Source organism: Rattus norvegicus, chromosome 1 (genome assembly GCF_021556685.1).
Source record: "Rattus norvegicus strain SHRSP/BbbUtx chromosome 1, alternate assembly SHRSP_T2T, whole genome shotgun sequence".
NCBI lineage: Eukaryota > Metazoa > Chordata > Mammalia > Rodentia > Muridae > Rattus > Rattus norvegicus.
The window spans coordinates 208,508,914-208,530,000 of record NC_141534.1 but is presented as its reverse complement, the minus strand read 5'-3'; the positions used below and the strand labels follow the sequence as shown (position 1 = coordinate 208,530,000).

General features: G+C 38.9%; 1 protein-coding gene across 1 annotated transcript; it reads right to left on the bottom strand.

Moving 5' to 3' along the window:
- Positions 1-11,904: 11,904 nt before the first annotated feature.
- Or13a27e (olfactory receptor family 13 subfamily A member 27E) lies at positions 11,905-12,837 on the bottom strand. Its single transcript, NM_001000242.1, is given in 1 exon segment — positions 11,905-12,837. A coding segment is annotated over 1 exon segment (933 nt).
- Positions 12,838-21,087: the final 8,250 nt, after the last annotated feature.

Below are 21,087 nucleotides of genomic sequence, written 5' to 3'. Positions count from 1 at the left end.
ACCCCTAGGTGTTTGTTTAATGTAGAATTTTCACCTAGGACTCTCTGCCTAAAAATTCGGATCAAGAAGCATATCTTATCCTCCCCTATCCATACATTTGTATCAGGAAGTACAGGGTAGTATGTATATGTAGTATTTATAAATGGTACGTAACTCAGCTGTTAAGACAGATAAAATCAGAAAGATTTAGGAAAATGGGCAGAGGTGAAGCAATCATCCAGAGTCAAGTGACCCAGAAAGAGAAACATTACCAGCTTTCTCTCACATGTAGATATTACCTTTCAAGCTCTAGATAAGTGTAGTTCCTTTGAAATACTCATAGAGGATACTATCTAGTAAGGCAACATGTAGAGGTAGAAAGGGAGATGACATATAATGTTTCACAGATGGAAAGGACTTCATTAAATAAGACAAATGAAATAATGTGGAGGATGGGACAAAGGGTAGGAGAGGTACGTAACACTGAACCCTTTTGAAACATCTCTATAGACATCTGCTGCAGTAGACGCTTCCTAAAACATACTCATACAGATATAAAAAATTTTTAAATGGTATTATTCTAGAAAGGGGGCAACAACTTAACTAGATATCACATGCTATTAAATAAAATTTCTGCATTGGTAATATATGAACACTTTAAAAGATGTTAATTTCTGGCCACTGTTGACTCTCAGACCTTACAAGTTCTTGCTATTGCTCTCAGCTGTCATCCAGAATGTGATGGTAAGATCCTATTGCAGAGACACCACCTACTTGGACTGTCAGCTGGAGAAGTCAAGTAGGTACAGACATGCAAGCTTCCCCACTACTTGCTTGCTTTCACAGTTCTGAAAGATGTTGTGCAGGGCTCTTGGGGAGAAAAAAGCATCACCAATGTCACTCAGTTCTGAACCCTATGAGCTACAGCAACAACCACTTGGCAAGACATGGCCACTGATTAACAGTAGTAAGGATGCTGTTGGATAAGTAAACACTTTCCCATTGAACTTAAGACTCACTTCTCTAGATAGAACTCATACCTGGAAGTGTTAACAGGGCCAGGAGACTGTGGCAAGATTGATTATAGGTCTAGGTATTTGTCAGTGAAGGAGGGCATGAGGAAATGGTTGTATTTATGCACAATGGAATGTTATTTAGTCAGAATAATATGATATCCTACGTGAAAGAAAAGACATGGGAATGGAGAATAATACGTGAAGAAATTTAAATCAGGCACAGAAAGACAGATACCACATTTATATGTCACATGTAGAAACTAGAAACCTCTGCCTTAGTAGGATAATGATTAATAGACTTGATAATTGGTAAAACTGTGAAATGCTAAAGAATATAGGACAATGAGAACCACGTACATTTAGAAAGAATAAGTTTCAGGCACTGCATGGTGGAGTGAAGACACTCCACAGTCATCTCTTACATATTTACAAATAACTAGAAGACAGGAGCTTAAAGCTAGAGATGAAAAAGCAACTGTATCATAAACATTTGCTTAGAATATATATGAACATTTTGAAATCTTAACACATCAATGTCTTGCTTTTTCAAATAGTAACAATGATTGACAGCATTCATGGCAGATTTATTCATATACCAATTTAAAAAAATTATCACAGAATAGAGGGTTATAAACACAACAGTATCAAGTCCAAATTTTAAGATGTGGAAAATAACTATTCACAGTGAAGTTATATGTTTTCATGCAGAGGGTAATGCTCTCAAAGTCAGACTCATAGAAGAAAATACACATCTGTGTAACCTACTGATTATTGTGACTAAAACAAGAGGATGTAGAGGAAATCTGGAATCCTGGTAATGTCCTACATCGCCATAGATCTGTGCTACATGAAGGTACCATTGTGCAAAAGATATCAGATGGTTAAAAATATGAAAACCAAGGGGTTGGGGATTTAGCTCAGTGGTAGAGCGTTTGCCTAGCAAGCGCAAGGCCCTGGGTTCGGTCCCCAGCTCCGAAAAAAAATATGAAAACATCTTCCTTATGTTTACCTTAAATATTATAAAGAAAGTTTATCTCACTTGCTAGTTTTCCTTTATTTAAAGCTTTCCTGTAAATTTTCAAAGTTGATCAGTGTGTTAGAGCAATTGGAAACTATTTTAAGAGTAATGGGAGCCACATCTCTTAAATTGGAGGGGGGCAATACCAATGGGAAAGGGAGGGTGTAACATCTCTGACATTGCATCACTACTAGAGAGGGCACATGGGGACTACCTTGTGAACACCATAATGCAAGACCTTTGGCACTCTATATATCCCATGGCTACACCTACATTCATGCATTTACTCTACAACAGTGAGAGATAGAATATGAGTATGTGCCTAGCATCAAACAGGTCTGAATGAAAACAAGGAAACATCAATGAATCCACAGCAAGTGTGCCAACATTTCAGATCAAATCTATATTAACCACATTGATAATTAACATGTTCTACCTCAGTCCACTGAAAAGACATAGAAACAAGAATAGAACAATTACAATAAGTGTTTGAAGTCTGATAAACTGGATCTTTCAGTAAAGGGATTAAGGGCTTGTTTGGAGCCAAGGCATCAGCAGTGCAGTGACAACCTGTAAAATCCTTTAGTATCTTGATGAATAAGAAGGACCCACGGAAGAGACTGAGATATCATGCAGGCTTTGATTTGTGAATCCTGAAGTTCGTAGGACAGGAATTAGTAGTGAAATTACACAGGTGCTAGACTGGAGTCTACACATGTCTACATTGAGACTGAGTAGCAAACTGGAGAGGGACATCTTACTTGAAGAACAAACAGTGGGAAGGAGATTAGAAGATCATCATGCCTGTTAATCTGTTGAAGGGCAAAGGCTGATTTATTACATACAACATCCATATAGTCTTAGCTTCTTACAGAGTATGTGCTGGCTACTTAGGAAAAGTACTAACATAACCCTGTGTACTTATCCTAGTGGTATCACTTGCTGCTTCTAGTCTGAATCAAAACAGGCATCCCTGAACAGTATCATGGAGGAGCCTCAGTATTTGTACTATTACAGAAGATAAACTATAGAGAGAAAAGGTTGGATAAAACTCACTTTGTTACTGCCATTTTGCCTATACTGGCCACCAGCAGCATGCCATATACTGTTATACCCAGCAGACTAGTGCACAGTGCCCCCCACCCCAAACACCTGGGACAGTCTGAATGCACGACAGAAAGTAGAATAGTACTTATAGAAAACCACAAACCAATGCTTATTCACTGCATTTAGCAAGCATTATTTTGATGCCTGTCACTCCTAAGCATCTAGCAGGGATATGTAATTCCATCTTTCTCAGATGTGATAAGCTATGATGATGCTATGTAGAGGAAAAAATCAATAATTTTACAACTGCTTACCCATGCATAAATGTGAAGCTCTCAGATGATCTGCATGTACTTGAGCCCTTTGCTCATAGTTCTGTTCTTCTCTTTATGAAATTAGTTTTTATTGCAAGTGTACTCATTTCTTCCTAGGAGTACATGCAAGCATCCAGTATCCAGGTGAAGGTTTGTGGGAACAAATTCACAACAACCTCTCATGATTACATGTAAGCCAGATCTCAGCAAGGCTGACTTGCAAACCTTCAGAATCTGAGCCTCAATCAGGAGCAAAGCTGCTGAGGAACCTCACCACAGTCAGGAACTGGAGTGTCTGAAACTGCCACAGTCTGTCAAGATAAAAGAGAGAAAGGAAGCATCTGCATCTCCAGTCCTGTTATCACAGACCCCTCATTATCTGGCCATGTTCTTGAATGAACGACCCCCAGTCGTTTCTTCAGGCGACCCCCAGTCGTGCCATTCCTGATCTGCAGCCACCGGGGAAAGGCTAACACCATCAGGGCTTGTCTGGTATTTTAACTTCAAGGAAGGTGAAGGTCATTTTCTGTAGTTCAAAAATGGACTTAAACAATGGGGTAAGGGATTCTCTTCTCTGGCATTTTCTCATCATCTTCTCTGGATGATAAGGTGCCACACCAACACCAGTAGATTCTGTGTGACAAGTTCCACAGACTGAGGCATTAGACCCCAAAGGGAGGAGGTCTCCTGGAACAGGTTGTGGAAATCTCTAGCCAGATATAAATATTGAGCCATAGTTCTCATGGCAGTTTGTCTGCTTTATCTTCTTCTACTCCTCTTCTGTATTTAAGAGAAGTTCCTGATAGCCTGGGCTGAGATTTTAAGCAAGAAAATTGGATAAGTAGCCACTCCTTGAGATTCGGTCACTGGCCATGACCTGTTCTCCAAGAGATGCAGCACTTTGCTTCATAATCATTTATATAATTATAAAATAGTTCTTTGATGAAAGCCTTCCTAACAATGTATGAACTTGTATGGCTATGTGTGTGTAATTGAGGTGGGTTCTGACATTTTGGTAGAGGAAGCATTGATTTTAAGTACAGTTTTAAATTAAAATTTTAGGACTTTTAGTAAGACAGAAGTTAAATGTTAGATAAAGATTACCCAGGGAAATTTATTAACTTGCTCAGTACCTAGGGGTCATATCCAAGTGCCCATGAAGCCCTTTTGAACCCACTCCTGGAAGTTTGCTATTAACTATAAGTGATTTTTTTGTACTTTGTTCTGTTAAGTGACAATGATATTATCTGTTTCATTTGTAATAGATCCTTTGAAACCACTCTTTGGAAATTGTAATACCTGAACGATTTTATATTTCCTTGTGTCAGATGATTATATTAATTTTTCTTTGTAACTCCTTCAGTGAACGCTTTTAGGATTATAATACCTGTTTCTCTTGCATAAAAACCCCAGACTGAAAGCTGCAAAATACACTCAGATTCAAACTGCTTCTGTGTTTGTTTTTGTTTGTCACTGCCAAATCCTTACCAATCTAGTCTTCGAGGTCCCATGTCCCAGGAAACCCAACACTTGGCTGCGGTGGTCCGTGGAAATCAGGCAAGACAAGACAACATTCAACTCCTATCTAGTCATCTATATATAACCTAAAGTTATCTAAATATGTTGATTTCATGTCAAAACTAGTGAGAGCATTATGGATGGGGAATGAGTAAGACTGATTATGAACATAAGGCAAAAGTGTCAGACATGAAAACTGATCATGACTAGAAGCTAGACATTTTGTTGTTTTTACAGTGGAATCGAAAACCAAATATTTCTATTATCTTCTGCCCTTTGCCCCATCCATTAGAACTAGGCAATTATAAGTTGATGTCCCTCCATGCTGATGTCCAATCACTGGCAAAAATGTCACTTTTATAATGACACTTTTGCTTTGCAGCTCCATTGTTAGCCAAAAGAGTCACATAAATGTAAGTTTGCTTTTCACTCACCTTTTCCTGTCACGGTAAATTCAGGTGACAGATGGCTTCCACATAGTGCACACTGTAATGAGCACAGACTCTCCTTTTCTGTAAGCAGCAAGTCTTTATTGTCCCTCTGAAGCTCTGTCTTTCTTTGTGTAGAAGTCACTGACCTTCAGTGTTTTCTGAGACCAGGGCAGGTGCTTGTTCTGGTGCCTCCTGGGATAGAAACTCAAGAAGAAAGCTCTTAGGATCAATTAACAGAGACTCATGAATGCATGACCCAAGATCCCTGTATCCTTGTGTGGGTGAGAGTGGTCAGGGAGTTGCATAGATTGGTCAGGAGCAGTTCCCCCACTGTACCTCCCTCTGCCAATCCTCTACAGGCATGTCTCAGAATGTCTTTGGTATTTTCATACCCTATATGGAAGGTCTCATCATGATACAAATCGACTCTTTTGTATTCTGCTGAGAATATCTCATCTCTATTTTTTAAACACATGCAATATGATTTTTTTGTTGTTGTATATATTTTTTTGATTTCCTCAACTTCTTCAGCCACTGCCACCCCAAATGTTGCTAGATTCTCCTATTTAAATATTTCTTTCTTTTTTGTTGGATTTTAAATTTACATTTCAAATGTTCTTCCCTTTCCCTCACCCAACCACCCACATCTTCCTGCCTCCCTGCCCTGACATTCCTCTACACTGGGTGGTCCAGCCTTGGCAGGACCAAGGGTTTCCCCTCCCTCTGGTGCCCAACACAGCCATCCTCCGGTACATATGCGGCTGGAGCCATAGGCTTGTTCATTTGTACTCTTTGGATGGTGGTTTAATCCCTGGGAGCTCTGGTTGGTTGTTTGGTATTGCTGCAAGCCCCTTTACCTGCTTCAGTCCTTACTCTAGTTCCTCCAATGGGAACCCTATTCTCAATGCAATGTGTTTTATAATAGTATGTGGCTTCTCAGCCATTTGATATTCCTCAGCTGTGAATTCTTTGTTTAGCTTTGTACCCCATTTTTAATAGGGTTATTTGGATTTCTGGAGTCTAACTTCATGAGTTCTTTTTATATTTTGGATATTAGCCCTCTATCCATTGTAGAATTAGTAAAGATCTTTTCCCAATCTGTTGGTTGCAGTTTTGTCCTAACCAGTGTCCTTTGCCTTACAGAAGCTTTGCAGCTTTATGAGATCCCATTTGTTGATTCTTGATCTTAGAGCATAAACCATTGGTGTTCTGTTCAGGAAATTTTCTCCAGTGCCCATGTATTTGAGATTCTTCCCCACATTTTCTTCTATTCCAGTCATAATGGCTAAGATCAAAACCTCAGGTGGCAGCAGATGCTGGTGAGGATGGGGAGAAAGAGGAACACTTCTCCATTGTTGGTGGGATTGCAAACTGGTACAACCATTCTGGAAATTAGTCTGGAGGTTCCTCAGAAAATTGGAAATTCTACTACCTGAGGACCCAGCTATACCTCACCTAGGTATATACCCCAGTGATCCTCCAACATACAACAGATACACATGCTCCACTATGTTCATAGCAGTCTTTTTTATAATAGCCAAAAGCTGGAAAGATCCCAGATGCCTTTCAACAAAGGAATGGATACAGAAAATGTGTTACATCTATACAATGTTGTACTACTCAGCTATCAAAAACAATGACTTCATGAAATTCATAGGCAAATGGAATGAACTAGAAAATATCATCATGAATGAGGTACCCCAATCACAGAAAAACATACATGGTATGCTCTCATTGATAAGTGGATATTAGCCCCAATGCTTGAATTATCCAAGATGCACAGAACACATGAAACTCAAGAAGGATGACCAAAATGCGCACACTTCACTCCTTTAAAAGGGGAACAAGAATACCCTTGGGAGGGAATAAGGAGGCAAAGTTTAGAAGAGAGGCTGAAGGAACACCCATTCAGAGCCTGCCCCACATGTGGCCCATACATATACAGCCACCAAAACTAGATAAAACAGATGAAGCTAAGAAGTGCATGCTGTCAGGAACTGGATATAGAACCCTCCTGAGAGACACAGCCAGAACATGCCAAACATAGAGGCAAATGCCAACAGCAAACCACTGAACTGAGAATGGGACCCCCATTGGAGGAATTAAAGAAAGGACTGAAGGAGCTGAAGGGACTAGTGGCCCCATAAGAACAACAATGCCAACCAACCAGAGCTTCCAGGGTCTAAACAACTACCCAGAGACTATACACGGACTGATCCTGGGCTCCAACTGCATAGATAACAGTGAATAGCCTTGTTTTGGCACCAGTGGAAGGGGAATCCCCTAGTCCTGCCAATGCTGGACCCCCATTGTAGGGTATTTTTTGGGGGGGTATAGCAGGGGTAGATATGGAGGGGAACACCATATAGAAAGGAGGGTGAGGGGTTAGGGAGCTGATTGATAGGAAACAGGGAAAGGGAATAACATTTGAAATGTAAATAAGAAATACCCAATTTAATAAAATTGGAAGAAAAAAATGTATGCTGTATGTACACAACTTTTCCTCTCCCTACACTCAGTCCTTTCTGTATATTGCTATAAATTAATGTTTCTTCAGCACTTCCATTCCGTTTGTTACATTTTTAAACATTCAAAACATTCATTTTGGCCTGAGAATACACATATACATAACATTTTACAGACATAAGGTTATATTTAGGAATATACATGAATATACATATACTTTTATACCTTCAGGGTCAATCAATAAATAAAACCCCCCCCCATGATTTTGAAAGAGAATCATGAAGGGATATATGGCTGTGTTTCCAGGGAGAAGGGGATAGTATGAAAGTAAAAATTCATAATTTAATTAATGTTTTATTTGTCATCAATCTTTTATAAGGAAAATCTACATAAATATATTTAAGTAAAAATTTTAATTAACAAAATTTCACACTATGGATTCTGATTGCTGTTTCCCTTTCCAACCTCCTCCTAGACCTTCCTTTTCTACACAGCTCGATGACATTTCTTCCTCTCTGTCTTAGAAAACCCAACCCAAATCCACCAAAATAGAAAATCAGAAGCCACAATATACAAGTAAGGGAACAGTCAGAGAAAAAATTGTCAACCAAGAAATATGAGAGACAAAGTATACTAAAATACTATTGAGTTCATCTTTCACCCATACGCTGGTGATGGGGTATACCAGTAAGTGAGGCTTATATCCTTTTGGTTGAAAATGAATTATCCCTGAGAATTCCAAGGTCTCTCATTATTTTCACATTGCTCAGGTGTGGCTTTCTGTTTTTTCTGTTGCAGATTTTGTGTTTTTAACAAAATGGAATAACAATATCTTAATTTTTATCAATTCACCCACTGCTAGACATCTAGGGTGAAACAACTTCTAGGATTTATAAGTAGAGCAGCAATGAGCATGGATTAACAATTGTCTGTGTTGTAGAATGTAGAATTTTTTGGATTTATTCCTCCAAATGATAAGCTGGATCTTCAGTTTTATTGATTACCATCTTCGCATGGAATTGGCATGTTGATTTCTCTACTGGCTATCCACGTTTCCATGCCCACCAGGCGTGGATGACAGATATACTTAACCCACATCCTCACTAGCATGACTGATTGACTGATTGTTTTCTTGACCTTTGTCTTTCTGAGTGTAGTAAAATGAAGCTGAAGGTAATTTGATTTGTATTTCCCTGATGACTAAGGATGTTGAATATTTTAAATATTCATCAGCCATTTGCATTTCCTATTTTGAGAATTCTGTTTAGTTCTGTACCCTATTTTTATTTATTTATTTATTTTTATTAACTTGAGTATTTCTTATTAACATTTAGAATGTTATTCCCTTTCCTCTTACACTGGTGCTCTTACTAGGATATTCATTGCTACCTATGAGGTTGGAGCCCAGGGTCAGTCCATGTATAGTCTTTAGGTAGTGGCTTAGTCCCTGGAAGCTCTGGTTGCTTGGCATTGTCGTACTTTTGGGGTCTCGAGCCCCTTCAAGCTCTTCCAGTTCTTTCTCTGATTCCTTCAATAGGGGACCTATTCTCAGCTCAGTGGTTTGCTGCTGGCATTCGCCTCTGTATTTGCTGTATTCTGGCTGTGTCTCTCAGGAGCGATCTACATCCGGCTCCTGTCGGTCTGCACTTCTTTGCTTCATCCATCTTGTCTAATTGGGTGGCTGTATATGTATGGGCCACATGTGGGGCAGGCTCTGAATGGGTGTTCCTTCAGTCTCTGTTTTAATCTTTGCCTCTCTATTCCCTGCCAAGGGTATTCTTGTTCCCCTTTTAAAGAAGGAGTGAAGCATTCACATTTTGATCATCCGTCTTGAGTTTCATGTGTTCTATGCATCTAGGGTAATTCAAGCATTTGGGCTAATAGCCACTTATCAATGAGTGCATACCATGTATGTCTTTCTGTGATTGGGTTAGCTCACTCAGGATGATATTTTCCAGTTCCAACCATTTGCCTATGAATTTCATAAAGTCGTTGTTTTTGATAGCTGAGTAATATTCCATTGTGTAGATGTACCATATTTTCTGTATCCATTCCTCTGTTGAAGGGCATCTGTGTTCTTTCCAGCTTCTGGCTATTATAAATAAGGCTGCTATGAACATAGTGGAGCACGTGTCTTTTTTATATGTTGGGGCATCTTTTGGGTATATGCCCAAGAGAGGTATAGCTGGTACCCTATTTTTTAAGTTGGGTGTTTTCTTTGTTGTTCAGTTTTTTGCATTCTTTATGTATTTTAGATATTACTCCTCTTTTGCAGGTCTAATTTCTTCTTTGGTACACTTGCTTGAAATAATGTTTCCATTCTTTTAATCTGAAGTGATATCTATCCTTGATATTGAGTTGTGCTTCTTGGAGATAGGAGAATGATGAATCTTATTTTCAAATGTGATCTTTTAGCCTGTGCTTTTTATTGGAGATCTGAGACTTTGACATTTATTAATGAGCAGTATTTATGATTCTATTTATTTTGTAGAATGTTTTCCCCTCTTTAATTCGCTAGTATGGAAAAATTCATTCTGCATGCTTTCTTGTATGTGTGTAACCTCTTCATGTTGATGTTTTCCTTCTAACACCCTACATAGATGGATCTATCTATCTATCTATCTATCTATCTATCTATCTATCTATCTATGTATCTATCTATCTATGACAAATCCATTTGGGCACAGGTCATCTTCTGTGTGTTCTGGGCTGTCATGGTGGGAGGAGTCTTCTTTGCTATGTAAGCCCATTACCCTGAGGCCCTACCACACTATAGGCCAATACAATTCATGTGAAACTTGAATGAAACTTCTGGAACCATGAGACAAAAATCAATATTTGGAAAAGGTATTTGTGTCAAAAGTATGAATTACTGTACCATATATGATTTACATCACAACTCCTGGTGTGGAAAAGTAGTTAGGAGGAGTAAAGAAGTAAGCTGATGAAGAATGGAGGTTGTTTGAAAGGGATATGGCATCTTAGCAGCAGCTGTTGCAAATAATGTCTTATCTGTGCTGTGTTGTCTTCCCACCAATATCTCAGCAATGGACATTTCTCCCCATTCTCCATCCTCCTCTTTCTTCCCTTCTTTTCTCAACAGTGTGTTAGCCAGGAGTGTTGGTCAAAACAACATGGACTCAATTTTTTGTGTGCATGTTTTGTTTTGTTTTGGTATTATTCTGTCTTATTGGTTTGGAATTAATTTGCATTTTGCAGAGGGGGAGGGAGAGGGAGAGAGCCACACAGAGAGAGACAGAGACAGACAGAGACATAGAGAGACACACAGAGACAGGGATGGAGAGAGATTGAGAGACAGACTTATTGGATGAATAGGTAGGATGAGGAAAGAGTTGTGGGAGGGGAAAGAATATAATTAAAATGTGTTATACAAAAATTCATCTATGATCCATTCTTTGTTAACATGTATTTAATATGAAGGAAGAGTTTCACTTTTCATTGCAGACATTCATCTAGTTTCCCTAAATCTCTTGTTAGAGATAAGTAATATTTCCTTTGTTTTTGATTATTTATTTTCATTGTCATAAATATGCTGTAATCAATGTGTGAGTTCCTTGTTGAAACTCAAACTTTATCTCTATTCACTGATTGCATCACACCTCAAACCACTTGCACTGGCTTTGATGTCCATAGCACAGCAGGGAGTTGTGAAATTGTGAACCCGAGTTGCTCTATTTTTGATTCTTCCCAAGATATTGAAGCCGCTCTAGCCCCTCAAGTTTACTTATGAAATTTAGGTTCATTAGCTCTAATTTCTAGCCAAGGCTCTGTGGTGTTCATAGGGTGGGACTGGATGAAAGACTATGTTTTTTGACTATCACCAAAGTTATTCACTGAAAATCTTTCAGCCAAAGAACAAGGAATTTCTAGTTAGATAAACTTCACTTTTGAAATGGTTTGTTTTTGTCAGGAGATAAAGCTGGTATTTTTATTTACACTGACTCAAAGAAGGTACAGTGAGTGGAATTGTCCAATCTTCTCATTAGACAAAGTTTTCTAAAGCAACAATAGAGACACCCAACTTTATGAGACTGCTCTAAGTAAATCATGTTTAGGAACAGTTCAGGCCTATACAACAGCCTACATATCTCCACTTAATGTGAGAAAGAGGCCAAAATCCTGCCTAAGGCAAGCTTGACATCCTTGTTCCTCAGTGTATAGATGAGGGGGTTTAGGGTTGGGCTGAGGACTGAGTATAGCACTGAGGTAAATTTGCTTCTTTCTGGGTTGTAGCTGGATCCAGGACTGATATAGGCAAAAAACACAGATGAATAATACATAGCGACCACGATGAGGTGGGATGAGCAGGTAGAAAAGGCTTTCCTCTTGCCTTCAGCAGAACGCATGCGCAGGATGCTAGCAATGATGCAGCCATAGGATAACAGGGTTAGCACAAAGTTGATACCTCCATAAACGGCATCTGCTATAAGAGTCATAATGCTATTAACATATGTGGGGCTACAGGAGAGCAGGAGGAGTGGTGGGATCTCACAGAAGAAGTGGGTGATGACCTTGGGGCCACAGAATGACAGCCGTGCCATCAGACCAGTGTGCATAGATGCATTCGCAGCACAGATGGACCATACACCCATGGCCAGTGCTCCACACAGCTGTGGGCTCATCCTAGAGCTGTAGTGGAGAGGAGCACAGATGGCCACATAACGGTCATAGGCCATGACTGTGAGCAGTAGCAACTCAGAGGATCCAGACCACACAAGGAAGAAGAGCTGGGTCATGCATCCCTTGAAGGAGATGGTGTTTTCCTCAGACAGTAGACCAACCAGTGCCTTGGGCAGAACAGAAGATGTGCAGATAATGTCCATGGTCGCTAAGTTGCACAGGAAAAAGTACATGGGACTGTGGAGTCCAGTGCTGGAGGTGACCAAAGCAATGATCACAATGTTGCCCATTAGAGCTATTGTATAGAGGGACATGAAGCACCCTGTCAGGAATAGTCTTAGACTAGGGTGCTCTGAGAACCCTTGTAGAACAAACTCTGTCACTACTGTCTGGTTGGGACTGACCATTTTTGAGTGCCAGATGCAGTTCACAGATGTGTAGATTGGCTTCTGAGAAAAATATTACAGTTTACCATGCTGAAGTCTGATTTTCAAAATTGATCATCTCACAATTTTCTGCTGTCAGAAAGGGAAAGAAGGAATATATTTGCACCAGGGAAACCTCTCCTCCCCTATTTTCATATCATAACCTTAGGTGGTTTGTTTATAGTGCAATTTTCACCTAGGACTCACTCTGTCAAGATTTGGATCAAGAAGGACATCTGCTCCTCCCCTATCCTCTTGAACATATGAAATGAGTACAACATTCCTAGCTCAGGACCCCCCTGTGCTTTGCTTCTATATCACCTGTAAGCACTATGCTCTTCCAATAGTGCTGGAACCAGTATCCCTCATTTCACAGCTACTCATGCTTACTTTATAGAGGACAGCTCCATCTCTGTCACTCATTTCTCACCTTTAGCCTATACCCCTGAAAGATCTACAGTAGCTTCCTGTTCTCTATGATAACTATGTTCTTCCACATCCTCTTACCTCTCTTTGTCCAACTTACCTCCAAAGCTTACAACCATATATTTCCCCAGCATTATAATGTATTTCCAATTTATTTTAGTTTTTCATGTTTTTTGGCTTATTTTCCTTTCTAACATTTCCAATTTCTTCTTCCATTACTCAAGGAGTATAGAGTGTTTACTTTGTGCCCTCGTCCAAATTCACTGTCTCTCTCCAGGCTTTCAGCACACCACAAACTCTAGAGGTTGCCATCTGATAACTGATATCTGACATCACCTGACATCACCATTCGATTTTTCTAGGTGTTTCATAAGTTCCTATGTAAACATACTGTACCCCATCTGTTGACATCTTTGTGGCAATTATTTGAATGTCACTTATCTGGAAATATTCTTTGCTTTGCATTTCACTGCCCAAGATACAAGGATATTTTCCTTCATGATTGAGCACATCCATGGCATATTAGGGTGTGCAGTGTTTTCCATTTCCTGAATCCGGTGGTGCTCACCACTCCACACATATCTTAAAACCATCTTCTAACTCTTCATTTTCTTTGATCACATTTTATCTCCTGTCTCATTTCTGCAGTATACCTCACAACTTATTTTATCCTCATCCTGATCATACATGTTGAGTTTTGGACATGGTTTCTGCCTCCATTTTAAACCAGAGGTATTCAAATATAGTATTTGAGGTCTTCAACCATAAGAATATTGTTAGATCTAACCTTATGTCTCCCCTTCTCAATTCTATTGCACTAGAGAACACTAATACACAGTTTGATATTTCAAGTTGCTTTACAGAACAAGAATTCAGATGTAAATTTCTCATATTGTCCTGGCATATTTTGAATCTGTCTAGCTAATTCAAGTAAACCTGAATTATGGATTATACTCCTGATAGTATTGATGATTTATGGGTCATATTCAACACCTTCCCTGGCGAGTACTGATTAGGTTCACCCCACGCTGAGGTAAGGAGAAGTATTATAAAATAATTAAAACCTATTAAAAACAGGAACTGTTATATTTGTTACCAATAGCACATATAATAAAAGGGAAACAGATTCATAAATGACACACCTAAGAAGAAATGACAGAGAAATGTTGTAAATCAGGTAATTTGAGGAGCCAGACTTATGTCCCCATACTTATGGATACATAATTTATTATAAAGGAGTAAAAAATACACACTAGTGAAAAGAAAAATTCTTAGTTTCTCAACTGATAATTGTTAAAATGAATGATTACACATAGAGGAGTTATACTACCGCTTGCTTGGTTAGAGTTACATGATCATATTTTATATTACTTGTGGCTATTTGCAAAGCTGGTGGGAGGGTCTCTGTGCAGTGGAACTTGGCAGAGTATTTAAATGGACAGAAAGGAAGAAATAGTGTTGTTTCCCTAATTTCTTTCTTTGCCTGTTTACCCTTTGTATAAAGAAGGGCTACTGATTTTTGAGTTAACTTTGTACCCAGCCACTTTGCTGAAGGAGTTTATCCACTGTAAGAATTCTCTTTGACTTCTTCCTTTCTAATTTCTATCCTTCTTGATTTTTTTAGTTGTCTCAATGCTTTAGTTAGAACTTCAAGTACTATATTGAATACATAGAAAGTGGGCAGCCTTGTCTTGTCCCTAATTTCAATAGATTGCTTTAAGTTTTTCTCCATTTAATTTGATGTTGGCTACTGCTTGCTTGCTTTGATTATGTTTAGGCATGTGCTTTGTATCCCTGATCTCTCTAAGACCTGTAACATGAAGGGGTATTGAATTTTGTCAAAGGCTTTTTCAGCATCTAATGAGATGATCATGTGGTTCTTTTCTTTCTGTTTATATGTTGGATTGTGTTGATGGCTTTTCATATATTAAATCATCCCTGAATCTCTGGGGTGATGCCTACTTGATTATGGTAGATTATGTTTTTGATGTGTTCCAGGATTCTTTTTGCAAGTACTCTGTTAGGCTTGCAGACAGGAGCCTAGTGTAACTGCCCTCCAAGTGGCACTACCCAGAAAATGACTGAAACAGATGCAGATACCCACACCCAAACAATGGACAGTTGGGGACTCTTACAGAAGAGTTGGGGGGGAATTGGAGGCCACAAAAGGATGGGAACTCCACAGGAAGACCAACAGAGTCAACTCACCTGGACCCTTGGAGGATCTCCGAGACTGAAGCACCAACTGTAGAGCACAGACTCGCTGGATCCAGGCCCACTGCACATATGTAGCAGATGTGCAGCTTGGTCTTCATGTGGATTTCCCAACAACTGAAGTGGGGGCCTATCCCTCATGTTGTTCTTTAGTCCATCTGTGGAATATGCTTTCCTAATTGTATAGCCTTGTCTGGCCCTAGTGGGAGAGCATACCTCTACCCTGCAGAGGCTTGATGTGCCAGGGTTGAGGGGTACCCAAGGTGGGTCTCCACCCTCTCAGAGGAAAAGAGGACGGGTAAGGGGTAGAAAATCTGTGAGGGTAGCGGGGAGAGAGCAATTAGGAAGTAAAGTGAATAAATAAATGAATAAATGAATAAAAAACAAATAAAGAAACAAAGAGTTATGCTAGATCCTTATCATTAAATTAAAAACAAACTAGACTCCAAGTGGATCAAGTCCTCAACCTAAGACCCAATGCCCTGAAAACTACAAAGGAGAAAATAGGGATATGCTTGGACTCATTGCCACAGTAAAGTTCTTCCTGTACAGAATAATGGTCATATAGACATTGAGATCAATAATTGCCAAACTGGCTCATTTGTAACTGCAATGCGTCTGTACAGAAATGAACACCATCATTTGAGTCAAGGATATTCTACAGAATGGCAAAAATATTTACCATTTAGATATCTGACAGAGCATTAGTATCTAGAATACACAAATAATAAAAAACTTAAAACAAAAAACAGCTGTGGCCTGGAACTAAACTGAGAATTTCCTAAAGATGTAACACAATATTTACATCTTTAATATTTTTTACATGTTCAACATGCTAAGTTATGAGAAAAATGCAATTTAAAACTTATTTGAGACTAAATGTTCCTCCAGTCAGAATGATCAAGGGTGGAAAAAGACAGGCAATGCTAGAAAATATGTGGGGAAAGGAAAATACTTGTTCAGTGCTAGTGGGAGTGTAAACTGGTACAGCTACTGTGGACATCAGTATGGCAGGTCAATAAAGATGTAAAAAGATATGGTACATACTTCAGCTATACCACTTTTAAGCAGAAATCCAAAGGGCTACATACCTTAAAAACAATACTTGTTCTTGTATGTTCATTGCTGCTCTACTGCCAGTGGCCTGGAAATGGAAATGATAGATTTTTATCCTGAAGAACAGGAAGTGAACATGTAGTTTTTAGAAATGGAATGCAACTCAGCTCTTAAGATGAATAAAATCATAAAGGTTTAAGAAAAATGGCAAAGCTCAAGCAGTCATCCTGAGTCAAGTGGCCCTGACTCAGAAATGGAAATATTGCCTGCTTTCTCTCACAAGTGGATATTACCTTTCAAGCTCCAGATATATGTGCTTCCTTCGCAATATTCATAGAAGATACCATCTAGTAAGGCAACATGGAGAGGTAGAAAGGGAGATGACATATAATGTTTCAGAGATGGAAAGGACCTCATTAAGTAAGACAAATGAAATAATGAAGAATATGGGACAAAAGGTAGAGGTATGTAACATTGAAGCCTTTTGAAATACCTCTATAGATATCTTCTGCAGTAGATGCCTCCTAAAACATGCTCATATACAGATATAAAAATATTTAAATGGGATTACACTGTAATGGGGGCAACAGTTCAACTAGACACTACATGCTATTAAATAAAACTTCTGTATCAGTAATAGATGAACACTTTAAAAGATGTTAATTTCTGGCCACTGTTGACTCTCAGACCTTACAAGTTCTTGCTATTGCTCTCAGCTGTCATCCAGAATGTGATGGTAAGATCCTATTGCAGAGACACCACCTACTTGGACTGTCAGCTGGAGAAGTCAAGTAGGTACAGACATGCAAGCTTCACCACTACTTGCTTGCTTTCACAGTTCTGAAAGATGTTGTGCAGGGCTCTTGGGGAGAAAAAAGCATCACCAATGTCACTCAGTTCTGAACCCTATGAGCTACAGCAACAACCACTTGGCAAGACATGGCCACTGATTAACAGTAGTAAGGATGCTGTTGGATAAGTAAACACTTTCCCATTGAACTTAAGACTCACTTCTCTAGATAGAACTCATACCTGGAAGTGTTAACAGGGCCAGGAGACTGTGGCAAGATTGATTATAGGTCTAGGTATTTGTCAGTGAAGGAGGAAATGGTAGTATTTATGCACAATGGAATGTTATTCAGTCAGAATAATATGATATCCTATGTGAAAGAAAAGACATGGGAATGGAGAATAATACGTGAAGAAATTTAAATCAGGCACAGAAAGATGGATACCACATTTATATGTCACATGTAGAAACTAGAAACCTCTGCCTTAGTAGGATAATGATTAATAGACTTGATAATTGGTAAAACTGTAAAATGCTAAGGAATATAGGACAATGAGAACCATGCACATTTAGAAAGAAATAAAGGAAGCATCTGCATCTCCAGTCCTGTTATCACAGACCCCTCATTATCTGGCCATGTTCTTGACATCTGTAATTGTTTCTTCAGGTGACTCCCAGTCCTGACATTCCTGATCTGCAGTCACTGGGGAAAGGCTAACACCATCAGGGCTTGGTTGGTATTTGAACTTCACGGAAGTTGAAGGTCATTTTCTGTACTTAACAAAAGACTGAACAATGGGATAAGGGATTCTCTAGCATTTTCTCATCATCTTATCTGGATGATAAGGTGACACACCAGCCCCAGTAGATTCTGTGTGACAAGTTCCACAGACTGAGCATTAGACTCCAAAGGGAGGAGGTCAGCTGAAATGGCCTGTGGAACTCTCTAGCCAGAGAACAATATTGAGCCATATTGTCAGTTTGTCTGCTTTCTCTTCTTCTATTCTATTCTGTATTTTGTGAGATGGGGCTGATAGCCTGGGCTGAGATTTCAAGCAAGAAAATTGGATTAGAAGACACCCCTTGAGATGGGGTCACTGACCATGACATTTTCTCCAAGAGATCCAGTGCTTTGCTTCATAATCGTTTATATAATTACAAGATAGTTCTTTGATGAAAATCCCCCCAACAGTATATGAACTTGTATGGCTATGGGTGTGTAATTGAGCTGGACTCTGACATTTTAGTATAGAAAGCATTGTTTTTAAGTACAGTTTTAAATTGAACTTTGAGGAATTTTAAGAAAACAGAAGCTAAATGTTAGATAAAGATTACCCATGGAAATTTATTAACTTGTTCAGTACCTAGGCGTCATAACCAAGTGTCCCTGAAGACCTTTTGAACCCACTCCTGGAAGTCTGCTATTAACTATAAGTGATTTTGTTTGTACTTTGTTCTGTTAAGTGATAATAATATTATCTATTTCATTTGTAATTGTTTCTTTGAACCCATGCTTTGGAAATTGTAATACCTGAATGATTTTATATTTCCTTGTGTCAGATGATTATGACAATTATTCTTTGTAAGTGCTTCAGGAACACTTCTTTTAAAATCATAATACCCGTTTCTCCTCCATAAAAAACCCTGTTTGAAAGCTGAAAAATACACTCAGATTCAAACTGCCTCTGTATTTGTTTCTCTTTTTCACTGCCAAATCCTTACCAAACTAGTCTTTGAGGACCCACATCCCAGGACACCCCACACACTGCTTCAGTGGTCTTCAGCAATAGGGCAAGACAAGACAATATTCAACCCCTATCTAGTCATCTATATACAATCTAGACTCATCTAAATATGTTGGTTTCATGTCAAAACTAGTGTGAGCATTATGGATGGGGAATGAGTAAGGCTGATTATGAACATAAGGCAAAACTGTCAGACATGAAAAACTGATCATGACTAGAAGGTAGACATTTTGTTGTTTATACAGCAGAATAGAAACCCAAATAGTACTATTATCTTCTGTCCTTTGCTTCAGAACTATTCATTAGAGTTAACAAATTATTAGTCAGTGTCCCTCCATGCTGACGTTAAATCACTGGCAAAAATGTCACTTTTAAAATGAGACTTTTGCTTTGCAGCTCCATTGTTAGCCAAACGAGTCACATAAATGAAATCTTGCTTTTCACTTACCTTTTCTTGTCACAGAAAATTCAGGTGACAGATGGCTTCCACATGCATGCTGTACTGAGCATAGACTCTCTTTTCCTGCAAGCACCAAGTCTTAATACCCCTCTGAAGCTCTGTCTTCCTTTGTATAGGGGTCACTGACCTTCAGAAATACCTGTCATTTCTGAGATCATGGCAGGTATATGTCCTTGTTCCTCCTGGGATAGAAACTCAAGAAGAAAGCTCTTAGGATCAATTAAGGGGCACTCATGACCACATGACCCAAACTCTCTGTAGACTTGCGTGGAGGAGGGTGGTCAGGGAGTAACATGCAGTGGGCAGGAGCAGTTCCCCCTCTGTACCTCCCTTTGCCAATCCTCTAAATGCATGTCTCAGAATGTCTTTGGTGTTTTCATACCCTGTATGGAAAGTCTCATCATGATACAAATTGACTCTTCTGTATTCTGCTGAGAGTATCTCATCTCTGTTTTTTAAACACACACAATGTGGGGTTTTTGTTGTTGATTTTTGTTTTTTTCTTCATCTTCTTCAGTCATGGTCACCCCAAATGCTGCCAAATTTTCCTATATAAATTTTCTTTTCTTATTTTTTTGTTGGATTTTTTTAAGTTTACATTTCAATTGTTATCCCATTTCTCCACCCAACCACCCACCCATTTTTGTCTCACTGCCCTGATATTCCCCTACACTGGGGGCATCCAGCCTTGGTAGAACCAAGGTCTTCCCCTCCCTCTGCACCCAATAAGGCCATCCTCTGGTACATATGGAGCTGGAGCCATAAATCTGTTCATGTGTACTCTTTTGATGATGGTTTAGCCACTGGGAGCTCTGGTTGGTTGGTATTGCTGAAAACCCCTTCAGCTCCTTCAATCCTTTCTCTAACTCCTCCAGTGGGAACCCCATTCTTAATATAACGTGGTTTTTAAAAGTATGCTCTATGTACACACCTTTCCCTCTCTCTACACTCAATCCTGTCTGTTTATTGTTATGAATTAATGTTCCATCAGCACTTCCATTCTGTTTGTTAGATTTTTAAACATTCAAAACATTCATTTTGGCCTGAGAATATATATAAACATAACATTTTACAGATATAACAGGTGACATTTAGGAATGTACAGGAATATACATATACTTATATACCTTCAGTGACAATCAATAAATAAAAAGAAGCCACGAATTTGAAGGAGAATCAGGTAGGGATATATGGTAGGGTTTCAAGGTAGAAGGGGAAGGTATGAAAGTTAAAATCAAAGTATAATCCCAACAATTTTTAAAAATTAAAAATTAAATCAATGTTTTATGTGTCATTAATCTACATCAATAAAAATTTACATTAATAAATTTAAGTAAAATTTTTAATTAAAAATATTTTTCATACTATGTCTTCTCATTGCTGTTTCTCTTTTCCAAACTCCTCCTAGACCCTCCTTATCCACACCACTCCATGCCATTTCTTCCTCTTGGTCTTTGGAAAAACCAACCCAAACCATAAAAAAAAAATCAGAAGCCATAATATACAAGTAAAAGACCAGTGAGAGAATAAATTGTCACCCA